Source organism: Eschscholzia californica, unplaced genomic scaffold, assembly GCF_041429995.1.
Source record: "Eschscholzia californica isolate CP2 unplaced genomic scaffold, dmEscCali1.0.p SCAF_4, whole genome shotgun sequence".
In the NCBI taxonomy this organism is placed as follows: Eukaryota; Viridiplantae; Streptophyta; class Magnoliopsida; order Ranunculales; family Papaveraceae; genus Eschscholzia; species Eschscholzia californica.
In genome coordinates this window covers 14,787,235-14,811,166 of record NW_028238461.1, presented here as the reverse complement: position 1 = coordinate 14,811,166, position 23,932 = coordinate 14,787,235, and the positions used below count along the sequence as shown (strand labels likewise).

The window sequence follows — 23,932 nt, the reverse complement described above, 5'->3', positions numbered from 1 at the left end:
GTTTTCCAAATTTTCCTCCGTTCTAATTGAACGTGGCTTCTCTCAATCTAAGAGTGATTATTCACTTTTCACTTTTCGTTCCCCCTCCACTCAGATTTATGTTCTAGTCTATGTGGATGATATCATTATCACAGGAAATAATGATCATGCTATTTCCAAGTTAAAATCATTCTTAAATAATGCCTTCTCCCTAAAAGATTTAGGACGTCTCCAGTACTTCCTTGGTATTGAAGTTTCTCGTTCGTCACAAGGCATTTTTCTATGTCAAAGAAAATATGCACTTGATATTTTAAAAGATTCTGGACTAACCGCTGCACGTCCCTCTGAGTTCCCTATGGAACAGAAACTTCGCCTTAGTCCCACTGACGGTACACCATTGACGGATCCGTCAGTTTACCGTCGCCTAATTGGCCGGCTTCTCTACTTAACAGTTACACGGCCAGATATCGCTTTTGCTGTGAATAACCTTAGTCAGTTCATGCAAACACCTAGTCAGGTACACCTAGACGCCGCCCATCGCGTACTACGATACTTGAAAGGTACCCTTGATAAAGGAGTATTTTTATCCGCAAACAGCTCTCTACATATCACAGGTTACTGTGACTCAGATTGGGCTGGTTGTCCTTCGACCCGTAGATCGACTACAGGATATTTTACAATGTTGGGATCTAGCCCACTTTCATGGAAATCAAAGAAGCAACCCACCGTTGCCAAGTCTTCGGCAGAAGCAGAATATCGAGCTTTAGCCATCCTCACATGCGAATTACAATGGCTCAAGTATTTATTACTTGACTTTGGAATTGATCACTCGGATCCGATGACAGTTTATTGCGACAACAAAGCCGCTCTCCACATTGCTGATAATCCAGTATTTCACGAACGTACCAAACACATTGAGATAGATTGCCACATCGTTCGTGAGAAGATCAAAGATAACGTCATTGCCACGCGCTTTACAAGTTCAGATTCTCAGCTTGCAGATATCTTCACCAAACCACTCGGGGCAGAACCGTTCAAGAACATTATTGGCAAGTTAGGCGTTACTTCCATTCCCGCTCTAACTTGAGGGGGAGTGTTAGAGAGTCTACTCCACTCGGCTAAACCGAGTGGATTAGTCCATAGTTAGGAAAAGGATTCCTAGTATAATTAGGAATCCTAATGCTATTAGGATTGTTGTATTAGATAAAGTTTAGTGAGTTTTATATTTCTAAAACTTCTCCAATGTAAACCTATATAAAGAGATCCATGCATAATGTAATATACAAGTTGTAAGTGTGAATAAACAAGGTATTTACCTATCTCTCTCTCTCACGATCAACTCACCATCATCATCTTCTTCTTCTTCTCGGTTCAACCGAGTATCTCAATCACTACCACTCGGTTATAACCGAGTAGTGTCATCATCAACTCTCGGTCATAACCGAGAGTCTCAAGCTGCCAACCTCGGTTATAACCGAGAGCCACTCATCATCTCCCTCGGGTTCAACCGAGAGGTATCCAAGCTGCTCATCCCTCTCGGCTTTCACCCGATCATCTCCTCTATAACTCAACTCAATTCGAGTTATACACATAAAGGTATTTATCGTTTCACACTAATTTGTTGGTGTTACATGATAGAGAAAAAAAGAAACATACGAGAGAAGTCGGCAACACTACTCTCCGACCAAAGGCTAAAGGGTCGAGTATTTTTTGGAACAGAAAGGCTTGCAAGAATACAAAATAGTTGAACCAACTACACCAACCCAATCAAACGAATGATGGTTTTCTAAATTGATCCCAATATTGTTCGACTCAGCTGGAAAACCAATCCGTTCAAACTGACTGGTTAGTTTTAACTTGAATTTTTGAAAATCACCAAAGTCGAACGTACTGATAATATAGTGTATATTTTATATATTATATAATAGAGATTATAAAATAAGAAAGAACATTTTTGGAGATTATAAAATAGACTGTAATATTTTTTAGTTTTGGACTCTAGTTGTTTGTTTTTTGCAAATTTAAGTTTGCAGGATTGGAAACATCTATTTGCAAGGACTGGATTATTGCAAAAAGTTGTTTGCAAGCTTTGCTAATTTAAGATTGCAGAAGATTAAAATTCGCAAAATTTTGATGGTAAGTTTTACAAACTTGAATTCACAAGAAAACGAATTAGATTGTGTGTACATCCTTAGTGATGCGAAGACTTTGACAAAGAAATTATGTCTCCATTTTACAAACACCCTTTTGCAAAATCTGCAAACAACAATAATTCGATATTGCAAACATTTGTTTGTAAGATATGTAAACGGTGCCTGCAAAATTTTGATAAAATAAACAAAATATTTGAAAATTCTCGCAGTTCAAAAATGGCGTTTGCAAACACAAAAAAAAAAACTAAAATTAGATTTGAAAATTCTTTCAAAAGTTTGGTCGTAAGATTTGCAAATGGCGTTGCAAAATTGTAATCTTGAAAGTTCCTGCAAAAAGTTACTTCCGAGATTAGAGAACGTTGGTTTACAAAAACAAAGAAACAACAATTTCTTTATGCTTTGGAAAAAATTGAAACGAAATATGGATCTTGTTTGAAAAATAATGAATTTTTTTTCTTCTAAATATACAAATTCCATAATACAAAATTTAACAGTTTTTGACAGTTTGTACTTATTTGGGAATATTGTGGTTTGTTTGCTTATTTTAAACATTTTTTGCCTCATTATGTGTCTATGATTCATTGTCGCTTTCTACAACACTTTTTGTGATGTTTTTGCGAGACTGCGGGGATCTTTTATGTCATTTTTGTGATGTTTTTTGGCGTTATTCTGACAATTTTTTGACACCTTCTCTTTTGTTACTCTTTTAAGATGCTTAACATATTTTTGTGGTGTTGCTTCGTGACATTTTTGCAACATTTCTCGTAGTGTTTTTTTTTGAGAAACTATTTAGACATTTTATGTGAAGAATTAGACATGCTTTTGTGATAGCTTTTGTTAAACTTTCTTGCTATGCTTTTTGTAACAATATTGTGGCTTACTTTGTTTAAAGCTTTTCTAATACTGTTTGTATTAATTTCCTTTTGGACTAATTTGTGACCAACTAGAAATTTTGGCCTCCATATTTATACAATTATAACATTTAATCTATGAAACAACATTTTGGCCACCAACTAGAAGTTTTGTGCTTTTCTACTAATTTTCAATATTATTTTGACCTTTATAGAAATTACCTCTTATTTTTTCAAATTTTGCCGCTCGTGTTTTGATAGTCAATTCCATGTTATGGAAACAAAAGATCTCATTGATTTTAGTCATAAGTGCTCAGATTTTAGTGACTCTATGTCTCCAACTTGATATTTTTAAAATCTGATTACAGATCTTACAACTTAACGATGGTATGCCAAAAAAATATGTATAAATAATGACTTAGATCTTTAAGATACCAAAATTCTCATACTACTAAAACATCAATAATGACTTTCAAGTGCATTAATGCCTCTGTCAAGGTATGTATTCTTTAGCTCCCTCTTTGTGTGTCCAACCTTTCTGTCACATTATATGTTAAAATGGATGATTTTTAAAATATGTTTTCGTAGGTAAATTGAGCTGGCAGGAGTTGTTGAGGAGAGAAAACAAATTTAAGCAATAGTTGCGATTCATAAAGACCATCCAGAAAAAAAAATTATTGGTATTGGCACCAGGTAGAGTTGGCGATCCAAACTACTGTTGCAACCGTGTTCAACTCTTAGTTGATTCATCTGGTTTGGCTTTGGCTGGACCCAAAATGGTCGCTAAGACGCCAACTGAACCTCTCACCTCTATTCTTAGTTGATTCATGCTCTATTTTCAGCTTCTCTGTTTATGGAACCCAAATTACAGAGTTCAAAAGTTTAGAGTACCTTTGTGTTTCTTAGCAAATAGACCAGCCCATGAGGATCTATTCAAAACTCTGGAATGCCAACGACTGGGTGACGAGGGGAGGAGGCCTAGTCAAGACAGATTCGTCTCATGATCTATTCACCACTTACAATCTCTGGTTCTTTCGCGATTTAGATTTGTCAGACCAAAGTCAGATGAAATGGGTACAGAAGAACTAATATAAAACTTACAACTACTACTCATTCACGAAGCGCTTCCCACAAGGAATGCCTTCAAAATGCGCCATTTCCACTAATCTTCCAACATAGACACAAAAATGCCACACAACTAGAACTATACGAATTACCCAATTCTTCATTCGTGTCCTGTTATTTCTGCTCTGTTCAAATGGTTACTATAAAAGTAGTCTATGTATACTACCACATACTTTAAACCATAAAGAAGGAAATCAGGTACATTAAAGGATATATCCATAGAAAGAAAAACAAGATTCAATTCAAGATTTAAGTATATTTAGTTCGAAATTTGAGGACCCTTTTCAACTATTAATAAAGAATAATACTTAGACAAATATCATAACAATCTAATTAAGAAAACAGAACAAGAACAATCCTTCCACCATCCTTGTTACATCAAAATTTCAAAAAATAGTTGTGAGATCTAGACCATGATTTCAGGAACGGATTGCTCATTCTTCCTTTTGATCATTGTGGAACAGGAGATGAGTTCCAAAGCAACTGCTATTGCACCCAAGGTCGATATGACTCCGATGTAAATATTCTTCCACTTCTTCTCTGGGTCTAGTATATCAATACCTTTGAAAACGTTTAGAACACTCAACACAATCACAATATAACCCGTCAACTGATGATAGATGTTCCAGTAGAATCTGTACTTGTGGTCTGGTTTTGGCCTTAGACGCATCGCAAGTACCTGTAACGTAGCAAGAACAAAGAGAACAATGCCGATATATCTGTGAGCATCGTATTGAATGCCTGAAGACTTCTTACCCAACACAAGACCACTTGCCCATCCACCAACTCCAACTGCATAAGCAGATGTTTGGCAGAATATGTGCATGTAAAACCATTTCGGTCCTGTCGAATCCACTCTCTTCAAGTACCTTGCTATTATCGCACCCAACGGCATTAGGGTTCCCCAGCTCACTGCATTCAACACCCCATGTACATTCTTGAGTTTAAGTCTTGGACTTGCTCCTCCTTTTCCTGGCTTCGATGTGTATCCCGATAGCAAATTAAGAGACCCAAAAGATTGAACATTGGGTCCAGATATACGGTGCATCCCAGGATTGATTCCGTCGATAAGAGGTCCATCTTGCCATAACTGATTCACCGTTGTAATGTTGTCGTTGGGAAGTTTGAAAGTTGCAAATATAGTCATCTCTTCATTAGCATAGGTTGCAGATATATCATGGACAGGGAAACTAAGAGGCCCCTCTTGAAGTTGGGTTTTGTAGGTATTCAATGGGGAAGTGTAGGCATGCATGGAACCATTGAGACCTTGGTAGGCAACAAAAGCTTGAGCTCCAATCATACCAGTTGAAGTGGGATTGATTGCCCAAGCAACCCAAGTTGAAGATGTTATGTTTGTATGTCGGTAAGCGATATCGACAATTCGGGTAGATGGGTTGAAATTCCAGTGAACGAAAGAGTTAAGAACAGGAAGATCATTGCAGAAGTTGTAAACACGGTTTTGATCGACAAATAAATAGTTAGAGCATGTTTTTTGAAGTATTTGAGCTGAAGATGATGAAAAGGAGAGAAGAATAAAGGAGGTGAGAAGGAAAGATAAGAAGAAAAGAGGTGATTTAAAGAGAGAAGGCATGTTATCAATGGTGTTGGTGAAAAAAGGTGATTTGAAGATGAGAACTTACTTGAAGGGAACACCTGGTATAGTAGTAGTCGACCAAGTAATAATACAAATTATGGATCTCAAGTGTGGTGGTATTCTATATATATATATATGGAATACCTATTTCTAATTACCAATGAAGGAGAAAAAAGAAACTTTCTAAATTTAGTTACTTCTAATTTGAGTAGGATAGATATCAAGAAAGAATAGAAACTTCCTTAAGCCAAATCTTGTGGATGGTTCATGGTCTGCAATCTTAGGAATGGGATGGACCCGTCACGCATTTCAACTCGAGCAGTGTACAATGGGTCTTGTCGGGCGACCTCCGCTGAGACCCAAAGCGAAGCCATTAATTTGAAGAATATAACCCATACCTTTTTCTAGTTAATGTTGTTATGAAAAGACATTGAATTTGTACATTTATATAAATTTGATTTATTTTCGAAAAACCTAAACTATTTTGAGATGAATAATCTGCATTTACAAATTAAGATTTTTGATGCTTAATTTAACTTTAAAAGCGCAAAAGAACCCTTAAATATACAAACAACTTTTTCGCTAGATACAAGATTTTAATGAAATTTTCATGTTTATATAAGATTTTTCGTTTAGTGGTACAAAATTTGGATACTATTTTTATTCGATATTTTATAAGATGAGTTAAGATTTATTTCATTTCTAGTCATCATGGAGAACATCTCAGAGGCAACGAAAAAGTTAGAAAACACAACAAACACGAGATAAGTTCTAAACATAGAATCAAAACTAATAGCAAGTTTAGTTGTTTCAACTTGATGTATAAGTACCGTATCACCTATGCTTTCTTTTTCTAGTTTTTTGTACAAAAATTCTAAGACCTAAGTTTCTATAGATGTTACGTCAATATATAAATTTTTTTCCTCATTGTCTTTTCGTTTCTCGCTCTCCACTTCCTCCTTTAGCATCTGCGTCATGAAGAATACATAATATCAGATGGGTGCTAAATTGTCCTACCCGAATTGTAACTTGGAACGAAAAAAAAGCGGAAATAATTTCTCTAATTGTAGTAAGCAAGACCAACATTACCACTTCTGCGACAACAAATCAAAGGACGAATGACTGATTTTTCTACAACAAAGAGTAAATTCTTTGACCCTAGATATTGTTAATCAACAATTCATTCGAGACAAAGCTAATCCCAAACTGCCAATATTGACCTATAACCTTAACGTTTACTCGTTTTTAATCCTCCCTCGGTCAATTCTGATAGGGTTTGGCCGGTTCACGAGTTTTTTGTTATGAGCTCCGATTGATATATATCATCCCAAGTTCCGGCTTGAAAAACTTTTTTTGTCGCTAATTTATAGACACCGAAAAGACTCTTTGTAACAGAGGCAATGTGTAATGAGCTTGTTTTAACAAGGTTGACCTTCAAACACTCTTCTATAATTATAACAGTAACTATAATTTTATAAGACAAAGGCAGAGAGTCTAAGAAAGTAATCAACGTGATAGAAGAAAAGGTCATATTTGATATAATAAGACTGGTTTGAGTGAATAATTTGCTTACTCAATTTGTAACCTGCAACCTATCAACTCCCAAGCAGTCATTCATCGATCAATTCATCAGAATCATCACCTGACATCACTAGATGAGAAAAATAGAAGTAAGACAACAATACATATAAGAGAAACATAACTCGAAAAGTAACATTATTCACTAATAGACTTACTTTTACTTGGTGGTAACCAATCCTTTATGCAAGTCAACGCTTCGACTATATCGGGAGCCAACGACACTCGGTTTTCTGGAATTACCCGTCCCTCCACATTAAAGGCCCACTTTTCCGGTAGAGTAAATCCAGGAACTGCTAAGATATCACGAGCAATCCTTGCGAGTGTGGGATACTTAATCCCATATGTTTTCCACCAAACTAATATATCAAAACTACTTTCATCTGCATCCCTCGGAAACAATTCCTCTTCTAAGTAATTCTCGATTTCTGACTTATTAACTTGTAAATCACCTAATCGTTGCTTCAAGAAGCTCTCATAGTCCTTATCAGTTTCTGCGAGAACATTACTAAAATGCATTTCGTATGAAGAGTAAAGCTCGCTCAGAGACTGAAGAACCTTGCTGATATAGGTTTGTGATTCACTTCCATATATGACATTGTAAGCGTACTCTACAAAAACCATCTTATATCGAGGATCGAAAATCATACCCATACTCATCATTAAACTACATTTACTCCAGTAGGTATCAAGTTTCTCTTTCATCTTATATGCCATTTCACGAACACAATCATGTTCACTTGATTCACATTTAAGTATGCTTTTGTAAACATAAAAAATACCTTTAAAGCTCACATTAGTTGTTGGATACTTAGCCTTTGAAAATTGAAGCTTCGTCTCATAACAAACTTTCAAGCAATCACAAATTACTTTTCCTAATTTCCATTCTTCTTTAGAAGGCAAATATTTATCCTCTGGATGTAACTCGGCTAAGCGCTCAAATGCTAAATGTACTTTAACAGCCTTTTTTAGCATATTATAAGTTGTATTCCACCGAAGTAGGTTATCAGAAGGAACATATTTACCAGCCAACCCCATATCCGATAATATTTTTTCGAAATTCTCGCAATAAGCTTCTGAATAAGTTATACTATCACGAATTTTTCTTAAAAGATTAGCAATCACTTCAAACCCATCTTGCACAATGATATTTATAATATGAGAGCTACAATACATGGGGAACAACTGACCTTTAAGAGGTAAAGCTTCTCTAAGGTTAAACCATTCTTTAAGATTGAATGCCACTTCATCATCGCTGTTCACAGCATCATCAATAACTATATCAAACAAATTGTTTTCGATATTCCATGACATAGTTTGAGATTTGACTATTTCACTCAAATCATTTACTTCACTTTCGTCATATAGAACTTTATATCCGATGACCTTTTTGTTGAATACCCAATCATTATCAATGTAGTGGCAAGTCAAACAACAATAGCACTTAGTTTGATACTCTGGTTTCCAAATATCTGTCGAGAGGCTAGCTCGGGAAGATAGCTGAAGAAGTACATCTTGCAACTTAACCTTCATATCATTAAAGAGTTTCATGACAGCTTCCTCAATCCCTACTAAATTAAACTTGGCTTTCGGGTTCAGACACTTAACATAATCTTGGAAAGAACTGCTGCGATCAAACATATTTAAGTCCAAATCAGATTCAACAATCATTTTGATGTAAGCTCTCAAAGATTTTTGTTTGTCATACACACTCAACCCGTTAATCCCCGTATTTTGTTTCTTGAGTTCTGGTTCTAGTTCTGAGTCCGATTCCGATACCGATTCTGATTCAACGAGGCTTTCTTCCTCTATAATGTCATCATCCAAAGGAATTTCACCAGAGACACCAACCATTGTGGTGCATACTGCTTGTGGAATACGGGAACAAATATCAGACGGTGGCTGTGACATTGTTATAGACCTACAAAAGTATCAATAATAAATCAAACTCAAGTAGAAAGAATAACAAAAAATGCACATTAACTTTTAATTATTATAATTACTATAGAGTAGAATAGATGACAGAAGTAAGAGAAACGAACAATGACATCACGAATTTACATATTACCGAAAAGCTTCCCATTTCCAAGATCTGTTATTGAATCCCACTTCTTCCAATAGATGATATATGAAATACACAAACAAAGGCTTTACTTCTAGAAAACTATACTACTTTTGAAATATCTCAAGTTGGCATATCAAAACCTTTACCTTTAGTCGCTTACTTGATGACCTTAAGGATGTTGTTAATGGGGTAGGTTGAGTTCAGTTTGGTCTCCATATTCTCCACAATATATATCCTTCCATATCAATAGTTTTTTTAGTGTTACTAGGTCTAAAAGCCCTAACCCATATCCTGTTCTTCCTTAATGACCTAAATAACCATGTTTCAAAGAAAACTATTTTTGATTTCTTCAATATGTGCTCTAGTTCGACAGATACAAGAACATGCAAACAGATACATGAACTAGCTCGCCCCGAAGAATTCTGTTTGGTGGTACTTTTTTTCTCATTGTCTATGTCTGACTTGTCATACTCGTCTCAATATGAAAAGTCCGACTCAGATGAACTCAAAATAAACCAAAATCACCTACTGGTAATTCAGACCTCACAAGTCAAACAAAAACAAACATTCTAAAATCTGATATTAACCCATACAGAGATCGAGACAGATCTGACTTGCAAAAAGCAAATACTCTAAAATCTGACTCATCTGAATCTGAGAAGTCTGGCCCAATTGAACTCTAAATAAACCAAAATCACCTATTCTTTTAGTCATTGTCTAGATCTGAAAAAATAGTCAGACTGAAAGGAACTTGTCTGAATCTGAAAAGTCTGACTCAAATGAACTCGAAATAAACCAAAAAGTACCCATTAACGTATCAGACTGACATCACAAGTCAGACGAAAAACAACCATTCTAAGACCTGATTCAAGTCCATTTCAGAGATCGAGTCAGATTTCAGATCTGACTTCAAAATAACAAACTCTTCGCAGTCAAAAATGGGTTTCTTGCAAAAGGAACTGACGGTCCTTCAGGTATTCATCATCAGGGTTTTCTTTTAGACAATCCGCGTGAGTTCTTTACCTCTAAGGGTTTAGGGTAGCGAAAAACAAGAAAGAAAAGAGTGGTTACCTAAATAGAGAGTTCCGGGAAGATGAGAAAGGAAATAAAGAGTAGACAATCCAGTGATATTTTCAGTACGCCTGGGGAATCTCCATTGACACTGCTCTTGTTGTTTTCTGTTTTCAAACCCTAGAAGAGAAGAAAAGCACTGACTGATATCATTATTGCAACTGGAAGGCGGGAAAAAGGTGAATCGGCAGGAGATGAACTGATCCTGTCCCGGGATTATGGAAACATATTGTCGTGGCCTGATAAAGACCATCCGATCATGAGATTAGGGGGCAGACGATTTGGGGTAATAATGATGGAGCAATGGTTTAGAACACTTGGAATGTGTCTTAACTCTTTGCTTGGTCAAGTAAAGTATTGACATAAACTCCAAATTTCTAGAGGTCCTAAGTTCGATTCTCATCTTTTATGTTGTTTGAATTTAGGTCTCTTACATTACTGATTTAACTTCGACAGTTATCGTGCGTATCACATCTTCATTATGTATCAATGCCTTGTAAGGATTAACGTAGATCATAGTCGATTTCTCAAAAAAAAAAAACATTTAGAATGACTCTTGTCTTAAGTATTTGTTTGAGATATTTAAAAGTTTTTGTATTTGTGATGCGTTGGTCTCGGAGATTTCAAATGTATATTAATATTTAAGGTGTTGTTGTGGGATTAGATGTTTGGTAATGTCTAAGGCATTAGTTCCAGACACGATGAATTACAATATTTTGATAACAATAATAAACGTTCTGAAAAATATTACTACATTTGTTGTTTATAGACTTAATGTCATAAACCGGAATTCCAATCTCCTCCTTCAGAAGACATTAACTGGAATTTTATTTGGTCTTTACCCACCATTCCTCGAATCAAACTTTTCATATGGAAAATATGTACGAAAGCACTTCCGGTAAGGCAACGCATAGGTAAATACATCGGAAATATTAATAACTGTCCAAACTGCACAGAAATCGAAACAATAGAACATGCGCTATTATATTGCCCCATAGCTAAGAGAATATGGTTTCACTTTAACATTATTTCTGAACAAATTCCTTCAGTATCTGAGTGGATTATGTCTTGGCAAAATCAGGATCATACCAATTGTACGATTGGCAATTTACATTTTGTTACTATTTTATGGTTTATATGGAAAATGAGATGTGATCACTGCTTCCAACAAACGGTTTATGATGTAAACAAGGTAATAGAATCGATAAAATCTTTTCCAAATATTAGTGCAAGTAAAGTGAATCAAGATAAAACTGTCATCTCTAAATGGCAACCTCCGACTCAACCGTATGTGAAAATTAACGTTGATGCATCTTTTGTTAATGCGGTTCAAATAATAGGAACTAGTCTGATTGTACATGATTACAGGTCTAAGTTTATCGGTGCAAGTGTGAATATTGGTAGAGCAAGAAACAGTGAGGAAGGAGAGGCTTTAGCTATTCTGTACGGAATTACTTGGGCAAAAGAAAACAATTACATGCAGGTCATCATCTAAAGCGACAATATAAATCTTATCAAACATTTGAATAACTCAAAGCATCAGGTTCAATGGCAATCACTCGTTCACATTCGGCAAATAAAAAATGTAAAGAAGGAGATGCAACAGGTTAAGTTCCATTACATCAAGAGGGATCAAAATACTCAAGCTGACAAGTTAGCAAAATGGGCGCGTCGAAAGGAAAGAGTCAAAAAGTGAAACTGTATCCCGTATTTTCTTCTTAATATGTATTGTAATGAGACTTTGAATTAGTTTAATAATATATATACTTTTAACAAAAAAAATAATGTCATAAACCGTCTCAATGAATGTCCAACGGAACTTTTGTTTTTGGACTATGATGTCTTGGAATATCCAACAGACAATTTGTCTATATTACTACCTTGGTGATAGATATGAAATAGTTCCCTCACCACCACATTAAGTTTGTAATATACCATTAAGTTTTTCTACATCAACCTAAATATCTCCCAAAAATCTCGAGTACACGCGCGTTAGCACTTTGGTTTTATGTTTTAGTAGCAAAAGTTGAGACAACTTCAGTAACTAATGAGATTTTGGGCGTTAAAATCGAGCATAATTCGTTTATGAGGGTGAACAATATGATAGTTCGCCATTTGCTTAAGAACACATCTAACGCCTAAGTATAAATGAACTCAAGTTTAGTGAGTGTCGAAGTTCTTTTTTGTTACTCTTTAAACAATATCATGTAGCTGATGAGTTCGAACCCAAAGAGCAAAAGCAGAGATAATTAACATATTTTGAGGCTTGGATTGTTACAAGGTGATATTAAGGAAATGAATTGTGATTAGGAGAACATAGTTATAGGAAAATGATATGGGATTAACAAAAATTTCCATATTTTTTAGAAAAACATCCTTGTTCATGTATTGTTATAATTAAAAAAAAAATATCCAATAAATAATATACTCCATATCTACATAATGTACACCTACACCCACATAGATTAAGAACTCCATAAAGGAAACCCCTCATTTTAGTGGAGTATGTCTGTCCTTTTTGCAAGGGGAAAAGGTAAGAAATACTTTGGGCCTTAGGGCCTACTTCCTTTCTATATTGTATATGGTGCCAATGGACCAACCCCAACTCTCTCTACTCAAAAGAACTTGTTCTCAAGTGCACTCTTGCTATTCAAGCTCATATTCTCTTTCCATCTCATTCAACCTTATAAATTCTTGATTCCTCTCTCTCTCTCTCTCTCTCTCTCTCTCTCTCTCTCTCTCTTGCTTCCAAAGTAACTAAACTCTTGTTGTTGGGTCACTTTCCATAGTACTTTTACAAGAGAGATTTAGTTCTTATAACCTCTGCCCTCTTTAAGTACTCTGGTTCTTATTGTCATCATATCTATTTTGTTCTCTTTGCTTGTTTGACATAGAAAGATTCTCCTCCAGCATAAATTCCATGGCAGAAGCCACATCTTCATCACCATCAACCTGCAACATAAAAAACATTCCCAAATCCTTGGTATATGAAGATAAAAATACCCTTACCCGAAACGCCTCATTTTCTTCCTATCTCAACAAGGAAACATTCATACTTAACGTCTTCAAATCGAACACAAACTCGTCTCCCTTAGTTACTAGTCCTAAAAACCATCTAAACAAAATGGGGGAGAAGATCAATGAAGGTACCCAAACCGGCATCTTCAACGATGACGGTAGAAAGAAGGAGCAAGAAAAGAAAGATGAGAAGAAGGTCAAGGCAATGACCATAACGAAGACGAAAATTATGCCACGAAATTCAAGTGTTTCTTCGAAAAGGAGTTCTAATAGCCAAAGCTCATTGCTGCCTATAACTTCGAACCAAAAGTCTCAAAGTAGTAGTGAAAAAAAGATCAAGTTCAATGGTAGAAAATGTTTGAACAGGTTTAGTTTCAAGTGTAGTTGTTCTGATGGAAAGTCTGTTGATATTGAAGAAAATGTTGTTAACAGAGACATCGCCAATACTCCTAAAGAGCTCACGAAAACGGCGAACAAAATCGATGAAGTCCAAGCCAATGTGGTTCAAAAGAAGCAAACTCAATCGCCATCCTTGTCAAAAGCAGAGATTTCCTACCAAAAATGTGATAACTTGGTTGTTGGTTTAGCAGATTTAAATGTCGATGCAGGAAATTCGACTGTTGGAAAACAGTTAGAAGAAAAGGAGGGAAAGACATCGAAGGTTATTGAGTCCTCTGTTTGCTTAGACAAGAATGTATCTCAAGTAATCATGGATATTCCAACATCTACAGACATCGGTGGGTCATTCTACGACATGGAAAGCGATTCAAGTTCCGACTTGTTTGAGATTAAGAACTTCTCCGAAAAATTTTCGACTCCATGTGATCAAAATGAGCCAAAAATGGAGGTCATAGTAAAAAGTCCTAAAGAGGGTACTTCTTCAGTTACAACCTCAAGCAAGAACAAACCCACAATTGCTAAGATTTCTATAACCAAGAAGAACAAACCCAAAATTGCTAAGATTTCTATAGCCAGGAAGATTCAAAGAAGTAGAGATAGTATTTTGTTGAGTTGCAAGAATCACAAAGCAGTGAAAGTTGTGGGGAGTAATACATACAAGATTAGTAACAATAAGGAGAAATCTGACCCACAAAGGCGTCTAAGATCGAATTCCATTGAGCCTATCTCAGAGTTTCGAACTACTAGTCGGGCTAAGAGAACTAGTGAGAATATTCGTCCTTACGCACGAAAATCATTCTCATGATTATCTCACTTTAAGGTCTCTACCAAATGAACAAGATGGTGACTTTGATCTTTAAAATATTCAAAATTTTATTGTGTTTTTTTTATGTTATTGTTGTGTGTGGTATGAATTCAATTATGGTTAGAACTTTTGGGATGGAAATGTTATAGGAGGTGGTATCATTGCTATTTAGGTCATTATGTTGTAATATTTTATGTTCTAAAGTGTTGCTTATTGAAAGCTTGGACCTTAATTTATGATTTGAATTGAGTTTGTGTTAAATATTTTTTTATACATACTTTTTCGTCGATAAGACCCACTTTGCATGTACTTTTGTTCTTGACCCGAAATTAAAAAATATGGTTTTTTATCGGACTAATAATATCCAAACCAATTTCAAAAGAAAAGAAAAAGGAAACCTCATCAATAGAGTGACATAAATTTGAGCACAAGCTAACATATTCCTCTTTATATATATAGTGACTTGTGAGTGCCCTATAGGACCTATAAATGTCTAATGAAAGTGAAACAACCCTAAAAATATCACTAAAGCAAACTAGAAACTAAAGCCAGTTTACAAGGCAACTTGGACACCCTTTTAGGGTACCCCAAGAATCCTAATCTTACTTTCCAATCTTATATTTCACAATACAAGTTATGGACCCATTTAAAAATGAGAGCTTGAACCAAAAACACAGAGAGGCTAAAGCAAGTAGTGGTGACCTAAGCCAAAAAAAAAAAGTAGTGGTTACCTAGCCTACCTAGGGTTTTAGTACCACAAGGCCATGGGCCACCTTTGGCCAACCCATTACCCATGTCCATGTATTTACAAGCTTATGACCTAAAGTAGTAAGAATTTTGACCTAGTTATGCTAGTTCATGTTTTGGACTATGTATTTGGTTTATTTTCCACTGTTGTACAAGTAGAGCATCTAAGTCTGCCCTTTTCAACTCTCAAACCTCATTTTCTATGAATTGTTTTTTAGTACAAATAATGAGGTTTAAGTTGACAAAATGTTTGTCTTTCCCCTTATATTATCGTCTATGTCGTAAATTATCTGGCCAAGCTAGAAACGTTTTTGCTCCTAAGTTGCACGTGCTTTAGATAGAATATGTAAGTTTTTCTAATACATGTATCGAAAGTATGACACGTAGAATAAAAATTATTAAAGTATCATCATAGTCATAAAATAATAGACCAAAACACAAATGTAAATGTTTCATTACTTGAGTAACAAACAAAAATATCATACTTCCAAAATTGTATTACATAATCCAAATATAATTGTTCCACTAGTATACTGACCAAAATATCTTGCTTACAAAATTTATATTCCACAACTCATATGTAGAAATTCCATGATTGAGTAATCAACAAAAATATCATACTTACAATATTTAACCCTTTTGACTATTGTTCAAATAGAACTAATGAAAGTGTAAACCAAGTGTAAGAATATAAAGATTAGTTAGGGCAAGTAACTAGGGGACTCTCTCTCTCTCTCTCTCTCTCTCTCTCTCTCTCTCCTTCAAGAATTAAGAATTAATGGAATCTCACACCTGCAGAGAGGGCAAGAATTATTTATCTGTAACCAAGAGAAAACACAATCTCTATGAAAAGTATGAAAACAAGGCAAACAACTAATCTTTGATTCTACTGAAAAATCATCCAAACAAACAGCACAATTCTTCCCCACAAATCCATTCTTTTTCCTCTCTGTTTCCTTCTCTTCTAAATCCAATTCCTCTGTTTCTTCAATCAATTTCTCAATCAATTCTTCTTCTATCATCACATTCAAATTCAACAAAAACCCATAATTCTTTAACCTATTGTTTATTGCTTTAATTGATTCTTCAACTATAAAGTTGACAATTTTGATTTTCACATCTTGGAAACAACCTGAGTAAAGATTCAAACCTTCTAACATTCTTGAAATACATAATTCAGTGAATTGAATTGAAGATAAGTCTTGGATTTTCTCAGAAATTTGGGAGGAAGGGGTTCGAGTCCACATATCATGAATCATTATTAACTCATTGTTCATCATTCTTTCTATAACTCTGAATTTCTCTTTCATGTGGATCTTGATATACCCAGTTTCAGAATTTCTATTAGTTTCATCAGGTAATGTTAATGGGAGAATTTCTAGTGACCAGTCAAGGTTTTCTGTTCTTTCATACATGATGAGTAAGAGAGAGAGAAACAGAGTGAATCAAATCAAGAATTAGTGAGTGGGTTAGAGAGAGAGAAGGTGGGAATAGTTTGTTTATATAGGGTTTGAGAAACAGAATTAACGTGATAGAATTCGAGACTTGCTAAAAAGTTTTCTTCATTAGAGGAAGTGAGAACTTTCTATTTCTTTCTTGGTTACTATAAATACGGATGAAATAAAAGCTGAATTTTATTGAGATCAGAAGTAATTAGTTGAGGTAGCTCTTGGATATCTTCTGAGTAAGATCTGATTTGGCTGAAGCTAAATAACTAATTTCGTTTTGAGTTTCTAAATTAGATATGAAGAAGTAAATTATCAAATTGTACCCTTTGTCCACCAGCCTTTGGTGCAGTGGTTGGACACCCCCTCTTAAACTCACGAGGTCGTGAGATCGAGCCGGTGGAAGGAGTTTGCCATCAAAATTTATCTTATGAAATTTAGATTATAAATCTATTATATTAAAACAGATCAGTCGGTTATCCAGGTGATAAGTCTGGCCGTCCATTTTATTTTAGAGTTTTACCTTTGATTAGATCGAACGACTGATATAAAATCCTTTTTAGTGTAATTTTACTTAAAAAATAAGGGTATTAGTGTAAACAATTAATTATTTTGAATATTCGGTTACAATCTCCCTAAAATAACTATATCTCAAGCATCTTCTCACTCACGATTGCACATCCACTTTCCCCTTAATTTTAGTGATTCGGTTAGACTTCTAAGTCAGTTCAAAATTGTATAAATACGGTTCTCCCTCTCTACTCTTCAAACACATGGTTATCACACTCCCCTGTAATTTTATCTTATTTATGTTGTGATTTAAATTTATTTTCTTCTCCTCGAAGGCGTTAGCCAAGAGGGATCTTCCCTGTCCGTAGGACGGGGAGGGAACCTAGTAAAGTAAATAATGTAGCAATAATTTATCAGGCTTTACCTCTCTTTCAAGTTGTCGGGTTTTAGACTTCTTTCATTCATGATTTAAATTAGGCGGTTATCGTGCTTATCACATCTTCATGATGTATCAATGCCTTGTAACGACTAACGTAGATCGTAGACGAATTCTGAAAAAAAAAATTGAAAAAATAATAATAATTGTACCCTTTAAGGCTTAACAACCATTCATTTTCGGTTGACGTTACGATATACACTATCATCTTTGACGGTATAACATCGAAAAGGCTAAATATATCCATCGAATTCGGTTTAACTCTAGCACAATTGTACCATCTCATATCATGCAACTCTATTGGTTAGGTTGCATAGTGAAATTTCTTTTGTACAAGTACACCTCTTGTATAAAAAAGATAGGTTTCTTGTTTAGTCTGAGTTTAGACGCCTTGCAACACGAGTAGTGGTCGTCCACTCACATATTAGTCCAAAAGTGTGAGATGTTTCAGGAGAGTTTGGAAATCATAAAAAGAAGTTATTCTAATTTGGCCCCTAATGGAGGTTGAAAGTACTTCGGAATCAGCTATTGGATATTCAAACTATACAACCCACAAATGACTTGTTACAAAGGGAATCAGTCCTACAAGAAGAACTCTTACACTATGAAGAGCTACAAAAAACAAAGCTAGAGCAAAGATCGAAACAGTTTTGTGCTCTTAATGGAGACAGAAATACAAAAGCATTCCACACATCAATAGCAATGAGAAGGAAAAAGAATCGCATCCTCACACTGAAAACCCCCTCAGGTAATTTACTCAAAACTGAATCTTGTATAGCGAATCAGTTGGTGCTTCACTTTCAGAATTATTTCAGGGAGGAAATTACCTCTCCTATCCCTGATGAGGTGTTACAAAATTTCAAGCAAATAAATGAATCTGAACAGCTTGTCTTATCAAGGATACCAACAGAAGATGAAATCAGAAGTGTGATTTTCGAAATGGGTTCTCTTCAAAGCCCTGGTCCGGATGGATTTCCTTGTTTATTCTACCAAAATGGATGGGAAACCCTCAAAACCGACGTCACCAAAATTATACAACAAGTATTTGAACAGGGATCGTTTGAACCAGCATTAAACCACACCAACAACGTTCTGATTCCAAAATCCGAGCACCCTACGATGGCTTCTGATTACAGACCCATAGCTTTGTGTAACACACTATACAAATTCATCACTAAGCTTATAGCTAACCGTATTCGCCCTCTACTCGATGAATATATAAGTTGGAACCAAAGTGCTTTTGTGAAGGAGTTGAAGGAGATGTCCTTCGACCAAGGTGACAATGCGAACAATTTGTCGGATAGGAAAATTGATGTGGAAGATCATCAAGTCCGATTGATTTAGGGATCGTAGAGTTGTAGCTAGAGACCAACTACGATCGTCGAATTACGAAGTAATTCGCGGCTAACTTCGATCGGATCCTACAACGGGTTACACATAAGAGTGACAAATTGATCTAGGATATGACTAGTGGGAGTGAGATATAATCATGGGAGTGTCCCATAAACATATCTCATAGGCCTAAAAAGGAATTAGGCAAAGATAGTACAAAAAGGCCAAAAACAGGGTTTTTGGGCCTAGACCGGTTCGGGTACTTCTAGGACTCGGATTGGGCTGAATTTTGGAGGGTTAGTTTCTGATATAATAAACATTATATCTGCCAATTTTCGTGGTGTTTGGGCACCTCCTCCTTAGGGAATTGAGAAAATACCAATAGTTGCTATTTTCGACTATTTCCCTAAATCTTATTCTAAAGGGTGTTTTAGGAAACCTAAAAGGAGGTGGATTCTTATTAGGGTTCTATATAAACACTCTTAGGGCAGAGAATAAGGTGTGGAATTTCTCTCTAAGCTTTCTTACTCTACCACATCAAGTAGAGAGGAGAAAGTGAGCTAATTCCCATTAACTATCTATCTAGTCAAGAAGAAAGGAGTTCTTCTTTTCAACCACCATTGGTGTGCTAGCTATACAACAAGGTGGGAGATCAAATTGTTTGCTCGTGTCCCAAGTAGAGGAGCTACACTTGAAGCTCTTGATCTTCTCATAAGCAATTGGAAAGGTTCGAGGGAAAACTAGCGAACAAGGTATTTATCTTTCTAGTTTTAATTAATGATTATCATAGGTTTATGCATGTGATCCTGGGAATACTAGTGTAGACATTAGATGTCTTAATTCCGCTATAAACACTAGTAGAAGGGTGTAAAACCCAACATTTTGTACCTCAGAGACAAATTATCGATAACTTGGTCATTGCTCAGGAATGCCTACATTCGATAAAGACCTCCAAGGCCAAAAAAGGGGCCTTTGCTCTCAAGATTGACATGGAAAAGGTTTATGATCGAGTTAACTGGGGGTTTTTAAAAGCGGTTTTGAAGGCTTTTGGCATCACAGGGAAACTATTGGAATAAATCATGGTATGTGTGACAACTCCGACTTACAGCCTTATAGTCAACGGCAAACAGGAAGGGAATTTTAAATCATCTAGGGGACTAAGACAGGGATGCCCTTTATCCCCATATCTCTTTATTCTCACATCCCAGACAGGGAATTTTAAATGATGGAATTTTCAAGGGGTACAAAATTAACAAAAATGCCCCTAGCATATCCCATTTACTCTTTGCAGATGATTTATTAATTTTTGGAGAAGCGACAGAGTCAAACCTGAAGGCAGTAACTGACATCATGGAGACCTATACTCAATTTTCAGGTCAGGCAGTAAATTATTCGAAATCATCTCTTCATTTTGGCTCGGGGGTGCCATCAGAAATGAAAAATCTATATGCTTCCACCCTCAACACTACCCACATGAAGGATGGAGAAAAATATCTAGGAACCCTGATTCTCAAACCGAGAAACAGAATATCATCGCACGAGTTCCTTGTTGAAAAATTCAAATCAAAATTGACGGGATGGAAGAAGAGATTGATTTCCCAAGCAGGTCGAACAACATTAATTAAAGCAGCTCTTAGTCCCATTTGTACTTACTTTATGGGTCTCTCCATTATTCCTCAGGGGACATTAATCAAATTGGAGAGACTTGAAAGAAATTTCTGGTGGGACCATGAGGATGACCAGAGGAAAATGCATTTTCTCTCGTGGGACATCATCCAGAAGGCAAAAGAGCTGGGTGGTCTGGGAATACGGTCGTTGGCTAGGGTCAATGAATCTCTGGTGGCGAAACTCGCCTGGAGATTCCTAACAAATCCAACTACTGTTTGGGCTAAATTATTACAAGCAAAATATTACAGAAATGGGAATTACTGGACGGAAAATAAAAGAAGCAACTCCTCTCCCATCTGGAATTCCATGCTATCTGTCAGAGCTGAGCTCCAAAAGAACATATGCTGGCAAGTGGGTGATGGAGAAACCATCAGAATTGCTGAAGACCAATGGGTTCCTACCATAGAAGGGTTCAAACCAGTATTAAATTATAGATGGCACTATAACAGAACTCATGTTTCAGAGCTAATACAAGATGATAAATGGCATGAAGAACTAATCAAAGATCTATTTGAAACTACTTCAGCAAATGAAATTATGAAAATTCTGTTATACCCCAACCCAACAGCAGACAAAATGATTTAGGTCCCACATGAAAAAGGTTCTTTCTCTACAAAATCCTACTATAGAGAAATCTCTCCTCAGATAAGATCAGCAAGAACTAATGACAATTTCCCATGGTCAAAGTTTTGGTCCTTAAAGCACATACAACCCAAAATCATGCAATTCATGTGGAAATTAGTTAACCGAGGAATACCTGACCTGAAAAGCATACAAAGGGGAAACCCACATATAAACCCAACGTGTGTATTATGTGGGTTGGAACCAGAGTCTTCATCCCATCTCTTCTCTTTCGTATATGCAATCTCTTTCAAGATTTATGCAACATAGCCTCATCTTTCGAAAACATACCTCATACAACAGATCCAGAAGAATTGATCAAATACATGATCACAAACAGGAAGGAGGAAAAAAGGTAGTATTCTTATCTCACCTGATTTGGGGCTTTTGGAAGGCTCGAAACGAGAAAATGTTCAATGGAAAGCAAGCCAACCTAGGAACCATCATCAACCAAGCTTGGTCTCAGTCTAAAGGTTTCTCGAACAGATCTCAACTCCCATCATCAGATCAACCCATCACAGACTGGTTACCACCAGATGTTAATCACTTAAAAATCAATTTTGATGGAGCTTACAACCAGAGAGGAGCTTCAATAGGAGTATTAATCGGAAATCAAGATGGTATCAGGATTCATGAGGTTTCAAGAAGAATCGAAAGTAATTCAGCCATGGAGAGTGAAGCTAAGGCGCTTTTGGAGGCATTAGAAATGGCTTTGGTCAGAGAAGCAAAGGTATTTATAATTGAAGGCGACTGTAGGGTTTTGATCGACCTTATAATCTACGGTCACGATTCAAGCCCTTGGAGGATCGATCCACTCATCTCTCGGGCCCGTCACCTTATTGGCAATCCAAATATCAAAGCACTCCTGTTCTACCCCAGAACAGCTAACATGGACGCCCATGTTTTAGCCCATCAGGCTCTACAAGCACCCTCAACAATGTAGAGTTAGTTGTCTTGCTAAGCCTTGTCTTAGTAGTCTTTCTTCATGATGTAATCTTACAGCCGTGTTCGACCCTTATATGAAGTTTGATTCCAAAAAAAAAAATTTGTCCCCTAATAAGTGACATTGAAAAATTTATCCAACATTCCAATGTAGCCCACAAAATTGTATTTCTGACGGTCCTCATTAATCAATTTAACTGTCGTGTTTTTCATCTCTTTTTACCCTATTAAAAAGTATTTTTCTTTCTAACCTCATTTTGTTTCACTAGTTGGGTTAGATTACCGACAACGACCATGAATCAAAATAAAAAGTTGATATAAATCATCATAAAAGCTAGTTTCTATGTTTTTTTTTTTTTTTTTTTTGTTGAGAAAAGCAAAGCAAAGAAAAAAGCAACAGAAACTAAGACAGAGCCTCTCGAAGAGAATCAGGAAGGTCCGACAGAGTTCGCCATAACCAGGTACCCAGGTGCATGCGACTCCATTTTGCTAAGATGTCCGCTTTCTCGTTTCCTTCCCTGTTGATGTGAGTGTATATGACTTTGGAGAATTTTCCATCGAGATCGCGGATTCTTTCTATGAATTTAGCAGCTTGCCAACACAGGTCCGCCTTAGCTCCATTTAGTGTTTGCACGATGTTTAGGTTGTCACTCTCGATATGAAGATACTCGATTTTTTGTGTTGCCGCCCTCTGGAGGGCGTATACAATAGCCCAACATTCACACTCTTCAGCATTTTGACCTCTAAAATTACTAGCTGACGCAGCTAGGAAGTTGGCCTGGTGATCGAACATGATGCATCCGATTCCCGCCATAATAGGTCCTTCCAGAAAAGAGGCATCAACGTTGATTTTGACGAACGGATGTTGGGGGGGGAACCAGAGGATGTTTCTTGCCTTCGAAATGGATGGCGACTGGTTCTTGCAGAGGTTCGGGGAACTTTTTACTCGGTCAATCACTAGCATCGGGTGAATGGTCACATGAGAGAAGCATTTATCACAGCGAGCTTTCCAAATCTGCCAAAGAATATTAGCAAAAAGACCACTAATCTGCTCATCAATATTTTTCCACGAAACAATCCAGTCAGCTATGTTAGTAATGTGGTCGGGAAGTATACAAAAATGCAGCCAAACAGCTAAAGCCAAATCACAGTGTAAAAGAGCATGAGTTAAAGATTCATAAGCACCACAGTACTGGCATTCAAATTGTTGGCCAATAAACTGCCCAATTTTACCTCGGACCGGCAAACTGTTTGTACAACATTTCCAGAGGAATAGTTTGATTCTCGGTTGAATAGAAAGATTCCAAATAAAGTTCCAATCCTTTGTCTCATAGTTATGATGTTCAGTGCGTAAGTGATAGTACATGAATTTAATAGTAAATTTACCTGATTTGGTAAGCGTCCATCGTGCCGTATCATCTAGATGTTCCTGCAGGTTTATACTCAAAATTGAAAGACATATATCAGTGGTAAAGCATTGGGTTAATATATTAGTATTCCAATGGTTATTAGTAAGTAGTTGGGATACCTTAGTAAGGGGACTATGATTAATATTACTGATAGGCGGGGGATGATTAGGAATCCAGTAGTCAG

At 36.2% G+C, this 23,932-nt stretch overlaps 3 protein-coding genes and 1 pseudogene across 4 annotated transcripts; 2 read left to right on the top strand and 2 right to left on the bottom strand.

Moving 5' to 3' along the window:
• Positions 1-4,514: 4,514 nt before the first annotated feature.
• Positions 4,515-5,699, bottom strand: LOC147543044 (cytochrome b561 and DOMON domain-containing protein At5g47530 pseudogene; annotated as a pseudogene).
• Positions 5,700-6,469: 770 nt separating this feature from the next.
• On the bottom strand, positions 6,470-10,747 carry LOC147543043 (zinc finger BED domain-containing protein RICESLEEPER 2-like). 2 transcript variants are annotated; one of them, XM_086637599.1, is made up of 4 exons: positions 10,417-10,747; positions 7,439-9,201; positions 7,276-7,353; positions 6,470-6,670 (listed from the first exon to the last, which is right to left on the bottom strand). In XM_086637599.1, exons 2-3 carry the CDS (start codon positions 9,189-9,191, stop codon positions 7,313-7,315), a joined length of 1,794 nt encoding a protein of 597 aa, XP_086493725.1. In that variant the 5' UTR covers positions 9,192-9,201; positions 10,417-10,747; the 3' UTR covers positions 6,470-6,670; positions 7,276-7,312. The 2 variants fall into 2 exon arrangements, with proteins under 2 accessions (XP_086493725.1, XP_086493726.1); XM_086637600.1 differs by lacking the exon at positions 10,417-10,747 and adding an exon at positions 9,492-9,815.
• Positions 10,748-13,196: 2,449 nt separating this feature from the next.
• LOC147543042 (uncharacterized) lies at positions 13,197-14,899 on the top strand. The gene has a single exon (XM_086638493.1). The coding sequence runs from the start codon at positions 13,337-13,339 to the stop codon at positions 14,636-14,638; it is 1,302 nt and encodes a 433-aa protein (XP_086494619.1). The 5' UTR covers positions 13,197-13,336; the 3' UTR covers positions 14,639-14,899.
• Positions 14,900-21,806: 6,907 nt separating this feature from the next.
• LOC147543041 (uncharacterized) lies at positions 21,807-22,340 on the top strand. Its single transcript, XM_086635366.1, has one exon. The coding sequence runs from the start codon at positions 21,807-21,809 to the stop codon at positions 22,338-22,340; it is 534 nt and encodes a 177-aa protein (XP_086491492.1).
• The last annotated feature ends 1,592 nt before the right edge of the window (positions 22,341-23,932 follow it).

Excerpts from the sequence above, each read along its gene's own strand:
- LOC147543043 (XM_086637599.1), bottom strand. The coding sequence starts at position 9,191 with ATGTCACAGCCACCGTCTGATATTTGTTCCCGTATTCCACAAGCAGTA. Across the intron at positions 7,354-7,438 it reads TTGGTTACCACCAAGTAAAA|TGATGTCAGGTGATGATTCT; the intron begins GTAAGTCTATTA and ends TTTCTCATCTAG.
- LOC147543042 (XM_086638493.1), top strand. The coding sequence starts at position 13,337 with ATGGCAGAAGCCACATCTTCATCACCATCAACCTGCAACATAAAAAAC.
- LOC147543041 (XM_086635366.1), top strand. The coding sequence starts at position 21,807 with ATGTTCAATGGAAAGCAAGCCAACCTAGGAACCATCATCAACCAAGCT.